The sequence below is a fragment of the Aplysia californica genome, unplaced genomic scaffold (assembly GCF_000002075.1).
Source record: "Aplysia californica isolate F4 #8 unplaced genomic scaffold, AplCal3.0 scaffold00036, whole genome shotgun sequence".
NCBI lineage: Eukaryota > Metazoa > Mollusca > Gastropoda > Aplysiida > Aplysiidae > Aplysia > Aplysia californica.
The window spans coordinates 1127135-1133643 of NW_004797306.1; the positions used below are offsets into that span (position 1 = coordinate 1127135).

A 6509-nucleotide genomic window follows, 5' to 3' on the forward strand; every position below is an offset into this window, starting at 1 on the left:
AGGAAAGCAGAGGACAAAAATAGATGGCGAGAGCTGGTTTTCAGATGCAGTGGTGCCCCCACGGTTGCCCCAACCACGGGGTAGAAGAAGAAGTCCGCTAAATCGGCTATCTGAGATAGTGGCGTGCTTTTTGGTGTGGTTTTTCTCCTCCTTTCCTATCAAGAATATGTTGTCCTGATAGTTCATCCTTCTATTCTTTTCTTTGTATGTTACTCTCTGCTAACACTTCTAATCTTCGGCACTTATGTGACCTATTTGTTTTGCAACCGAGTGTATTCTAACCGTCGGTCTGATACTTTTTGGGAGCTCTCGTGGCCTAGAGGTTAAGGTGTTGGCCTCTCATTCAAAGGTCCCGGGTTCGAATCCGGGTAGCGACCCCCCAAAAAAAATTCTTCTCTAAAATTGTCTCCTTTCACCTCCTGTCTTGCTCTCTAGCAATGTTCTGTTGTCTGCTTTCATTTCCACTTTCTGCCCCCACCCCTTCGCCTTCTTTGCCCCCTCCTCTGGGCTCCTGACTCTTTCTGCAGCCTTTCTACTGCTACTCCTTGGCTCTTCCTTACTGCTGTCTTTCTGCCACAACCCTGATCTTCTGGTAGGAAAGATCTACACGTAGCCTTCTCGGACAAGGGCGAAAAATTTCGGAGGGCCCGTGTGCAAGTTGCGCACGTTAAAGATCCCTTGGTTGTCTAAAATCGATAAGAGTAGGCTTCGGCCGCCACCCGGGCAAAATTCAAAATTTCCTACCAACTGAAAATATTAGGCGTGTCCCGCGCGCCCATATGACCTTATGCTGTTGCGAGCGCCGTAAAACACTTTACAAAAAAAAAAAAAAGAAGATAATTTTGACCTGCACGTTGCAACTGCATCCTAGAATTTATGTTGTCTAATACAGTAGAACCTGCTCAAGTGGCAGCCTGTCCAAAATAATCACCTGCACAAAGGACTACTTCCCACTCACCCCCTTCTTTTGTTTTTCTTTGTTTACATTGGCACTGTTGAAGACGTCCATGTGGGCGGTTGGCGGGTGCTCTGGTGTTGTTTGCTCCTTCTTTCCTACCAAGCATCTATCGTCCTTATCTCCCCTCCTTCTTTTTTATGTTTGTTACTCTCTTGTCTTCTGGCGCTCATATGACCTTATGCGGTTGCGAGCGCCGTAAAACCTCTACTAAAACTAAACTAAGAAGACCTCCACTTATCTAAGATACTTGCTTTTCTCATCGACATTGATTTGCCCTATTGGACAATTTCGACTGAATTTCTTTTGTGTTTTCCACAGACAACTTGGAACTGCGAAGGTAGCTCTCAGAGAGTTTGTCAGTGGGGGATCTCGGGAGTTGGAAGCGCCATTGATTGACTCCAATAAGCGACAACAACAAGTGAGTTGAACGTCTTTTGCTAGCATTTTGAAGCAGCCCTTGACACTCCTTTGTATATCAACATGTATGCTGTATTTTCAAAGCCGTTTCGATAAACCCGTGTCTGTTTAGAGAATACAAGTAGCCTTCTAAGAATATAGGATTTCGCCACGAGCCAGAAATGCATTGTGTGCGAAAAAAAGAGTACTCATAATATATAAACTTCTGATCAGACTCGTCACAAATTATCGTAGTGAACATAATTTAATAAGGGGCAGCAAGAGAGAGGCGTGCAACCGGCGTCTATAGTGTCGTGATTAGCCGCTTTGCTGTCGCACGCAGAAGACCTGACTTTGGTTTCCATGTGGGCAGGTTGCATTTCTCTCAGCACGAGGTGACCCTGACAAACAGGGTAGAAGCCCACTCCTTACTGATCTAAATACTATGATGTAGTGTCAATCAGGGCGTAACACAGCTAAATTGAAAAAAAATAATAGAGACACAGAGTATGGAAACTACATAGTGGTTACGTAGAAAACTAAATTAGTGTCACTGATATGAGATAAACCTGCGGATGAAATACATATTAAACAAGACAATCAGAAAATGGGTTACAATGGGACATAAAAGGCGTAATCAGCAGGTAAAATCCCCCCCTCCCCCCCTCCTTAAACTGGCCATTGAAATTTAAGGATTATGATCGAATGGTCAACACATCTAAGACGTTATTGTATTTTCACTGAGCTCAATTGTACATTGTACCGCCCACGTTTGGCAAGTGGTCCTTGCCTTATCAAAGATTGTGCCGTCAATTGGTCTTCCATATCAGAAGGGTTATCAGAAACGGCACATACTTACCATACGCGCCAGTGTGTAATCACTTTTTTAGATGTGTGGCCTCTCTTTGGTATTGCCAATTACTAATGTGTTCAAGCATTTCTTATTTGCTGCGCGTCTGTTGACCTATGGCGTGTTTGTGTGCGTGTGTATGCTTAGTTCGTTCACACCCAAATTTTACTCGTTAAAATGAGTTCTTCTGAACCTGATGAGGTTCAACCTGATGAGGATCAACTTGGTGAGGTTGAACCTGATGAGGTACGTATATTTAGAATTCCTTCAATGCCGATGCTTTTAATTCTTTGTTTTTATGTGTACATTGTATGGACATTTCTCATATTCTCCCTTGTCCCAATATTTTTTGCCACCTCACTATTTTAAAAAAAAGGTATATCTACCCCCCCTCCCCCCACCTCCAAACCACATAGTATAGATCATTTAGGAAGCGGGCTTCAACCCTGCCTATCAGGGTCAACCCGGGCTGAGAGGGTTATACCATGTCAGCAGAAAGACCGGGATACTCGATAAAAATTCATCGAACTCGGGTCTCCTGCATAACCGCGAGACCACAGACGCCGGCCACCCCACAGTGCCCTTTTCTTTTCATTAAAGTTTTGACTGAAAAAAAAATAGTGTCGAGAACTGTCTGCTTCAAACGCAAAAAAAAAACACCTGTGACGAAAAGAACAATAATTAACAACGGCAAACTTCCTCCAAAAATTAATACTGCAGAGCTAAAACAGCTCTTTTCTGAAAACATAAAGGGTGTTGAATTTCAGAACACCTGCCTCTAGCTTTGAATAATAAGATTGTTTGCAAGACGTAGCCCTTGCTTGGTGGGCCGGAGACGTTGCTTCATGTGCTAAAGTTTGTTAGAGCTAGAATCACTGTGGCTCTTTAATTTTAGTAAGAATTTTACGGCACTTGCAACAGACATATATATGCCATACACGTTTCCAAGATCAGACTTGCTACAAAAGGGTAGAATTTGAAAAAAAAACCCAAGGTGGAGAGGGAAGTACGTTAGATGTTTGATAGGAAAGAAGGAGAAATTCTCACCAGAGCACCCGCCAACCGCCCACGATGTGACCCTAATGCCTTCATCTCTTTAACAAGGTTAAGTAAGAATTTTACGGCACTTGCAACACAAAACAAGAAGGTTGTTGGAGGGTGCCACTGGCATGTCCTACTTTACTTTCCCTCTAGTATTATTTTCTGTCTGTTTTACTTTTCCCCAGTACTTAATGACCATTATTGTGTCGATGTGCTTTTCTTTACTCAAGAGAGTTTTTGGAGAGTGCCACTGGTAGGCCCTACTTCTTTGATTTCCCTCTGTTATTCCTGTCTGTCTGTCTTTTCCATGCACTAAATGACGGTTATTGTGTCGATGTGCTCCTCTTTACACAAATGAACTCAAACTATACAACAAGGTCATAATAATATGAGTGCCGAGCCTGTGAATCTGATGCATCCTCGTTCCTGATGTCTTCCCCAGGCGTCCGCTGTCAGGTTGAAGATCACGTGCACACAGCCGGCCGGAGCCGCGGGAGCTGGAGGGAATCAAAATGGCGCAGGTGAGTTCAAAGAAGTCTTTTGTCTTTACCACATCGTCGTCGTCGTAACAAAGTAAATGGTAACATGATTTGTCATCGTCTATATTATGTTCTTTCTACTTCTCCTCCTCACCATCATCATCATCTTTATCACCATAATTGTTAAAACGCAGAGTTAGAAGGGAGAGTCTTGACATCATCATAATCGACGACATCATCATCATCATCATCATCATCATCATTATCATCATCATCATCATCATCATCATCATCATCAAACACTATCCTCTTTATGTCATGAGTTTCTTTTAGACTTCCAAGGTTTGTTCATACAATTGTCTATATAGATACGACTTTAAGATCATCAGCCTCTCTCTAACGACAATTTTTTTCCGTCCTTCCAGGCACAGTCATCGAAGTGGACGGTGAGGACGAGGAGGAGGACGAGGACGAGGTGGACGGCGGTGTGGGCAGCGCGGGCGGTGACCAAGGGGACGGAGCCTCGGGCACCAAGAGCAAGAAAAAGAAGAAAAGAAAGGCCAGGAAACAGCGGCCGGAGCTCTCCACCAAGGCCCAGGACCAGCAGGTCAGTTTAGATGGGCTATGCTATGAGATTTATGCCTATTTTGACTCACAACTTAGGCTCCGGCGTCTGTGGTGTAGCTGTTAGGTGCTTCGCTGACCGCATGCAGATGACAGGAGTTCAATTCCCGAGTGGAGGGAAACATTTTTTATCGAGTATATCAGTCTTTCTGGTTGGATGCTATATCCCTCTCAGTCCGGGTTGGCCCTGACAGGCAGGGTCGTAAGCCCACCTCCTAAATGATCTAAATTGCGGGGGCTTGAAAGCACATATATTAAAAAAACCAAAACAAAAACGTTTTAACACAACTTAAGCTATTGAAGGAAAATACATCCTAGGAATGGGTGGGTTTTTTTTCCTGGAAAAGGGGGGGGGGGGTGCCACGTGTTCCTGGAAAAGGGGGGGGGGGTGCCACGTGTGGATCTTACTTTACTCCTTTACGTTCCTGTGTTATTTTCGTCTGTATCTCACGTTCTTTTTCAACACTTATTGACTGTGGTTGTGTGAATGTGCTTCTCCTTGCTAAAACCAAACGTAGGAAACAAAACCTTTTAAGATATGAGCATTCAAGAAAAAGAATTCGTGCACAAACGATTAAGTATGAGTAACAGAAATATCACAGTTTCTCCGCGTACGGGTGTCTTCATCAACATAAATATCGTCAATGAGCGCCTTCTCGTTAGAGTTGCTTTGGTGAACTCTGTATTCTAGTGGTTCGGCTACAGGGCTCGTAGTCGTGAGGATGCAGGTTCAGGGGTTTGAGCCCGACGTTGTGTCCTTGAGAAAGGCACTTTACACGAATTTTTCTTACTTCACCCAGGTGTGATCGAATTACCTAATGTATTTATGTCACGTTTGGGTCCAGGTTTCCAGGTTTCAGTTTCGTGGTGAAATACCCATGAGATCCAACTTTGTTTTCTGTCTATGCATTTATTCCTGGGAGGTAAAAGCTATCTAGTTGTACCGGAAAACATAAAGTGGAAGTGCTGTTTGATCGATCAGATTTCTAGCTGGCCCATGTGATGAGGAATGAGTTCAAGTCTCGTATTGTTTCGGAAAAAAGCACATTGGTCCCGAAGCTGCGTTTATTCCTTGACGTGGAAGTTGAAGGCCTTCATCACCACTGTCTTTCTCACCCTGCATCAGGGTATAGGCCACAACCAAACACGTTCCACCTTTCCCTATCCTGGGCAATATATTATTGCAATATATGGCAATATAATATTTCTTGCTATTATTTCCTGTTTTCGCACTTTTCTGTACATCATTCTGTGTGACTCTTCTCCGGTTCCATGCAGCTTACTCTTTGGTCTCTTTCCCTGTGGATTTTAATCCAACACTTTCCTTGATGTGCAGCTGTCTGTCTTCCTGAGGTCTAACCCATCGCATAATTGAAGGCCCTAGTGGTTGAATAACGCCCATAAACTCCCATGCTCCAACGCACCCATGTATTTACTTGTTCGCAAAGGGTGCGGTTTTGTGAAGAGGGCGCCGCTAGATTTTGAGGATGCTTTTTTATTGACTCAGACTCAAAGAGAGGAGTGAACTATCATATTATGTACTATCATTGATTAGCACTCTTTACTTTCCCACAGATCATAGTGTCTTCATAGGATCTTGTATGTTGTAGAGTGTGAAATCACTGCAAAGAAAAGAAAAAATCTTAAAATCATCCTCTTACATCCAGTTTATATGACTGTGAGTCTGTTTTCCAGGTGTATGTGTGTGTGTGTGGGGGGGGGGGGGGTGTTGGTAAAGGTCGCCCCTGGAACTTTGTCGGCGTATAAGTATCGTGTTTACAAAGACTTTTATTTCATTTTTCCTTTTTGTGAGGGATTTCTGATCTTGACAGTGTCTCTTGGTGCAAAGCAGATGTGACTCCCAGTTGAAGGTGGCACACCGTTTGCTCATTTGTTATTGTGTCTGACTGCTGTTTATTTGATTCATGTTCGGATTCCATTAAGGACATTCTTGTTTGTTGGTAGTTGGCGGGTGCTCTGGTCTGGATTGCTTCTTCTTTCCTATCAAAACATCTGTCCTTATCTCTTCTTTTCGTTTTTTTGTTTTTGTTTGTTACAATCTTGTAACTTCTCTCATCTTCGGCACTTATATGACCTATTTGTATTGCACATGCCTTAAACTCTCACTAAAACATTTGTGTATTTCTATTTTTTTTGGAGG

At 43.3% G+C, this 6509-nt stretch overlaps 1 protein-coding gene across 1 annotated transcript in view; it reads left to right on the forward strand.

The window, feature by feature from the left end:
• Positions 1 to 6509, forward strand: part of LOC101854069 (myoferlin) — a gene marked incomplete in the record, with an annotated part of 152314 nt that overhangs the window by 45945 nt on the left and 99860 nt on the right. Inside the window, 3 exon segments of the mRNA XM_035973922.1 lie at positions 1277 to 1376; positions 3688 to 3766; positions 4150 to 4331. Coding sequence (XP_035829815.1) covers positions 1277 to 1376; positions 3688 to 3766; positions 4150 to 4331 — 361 coding nt within the window.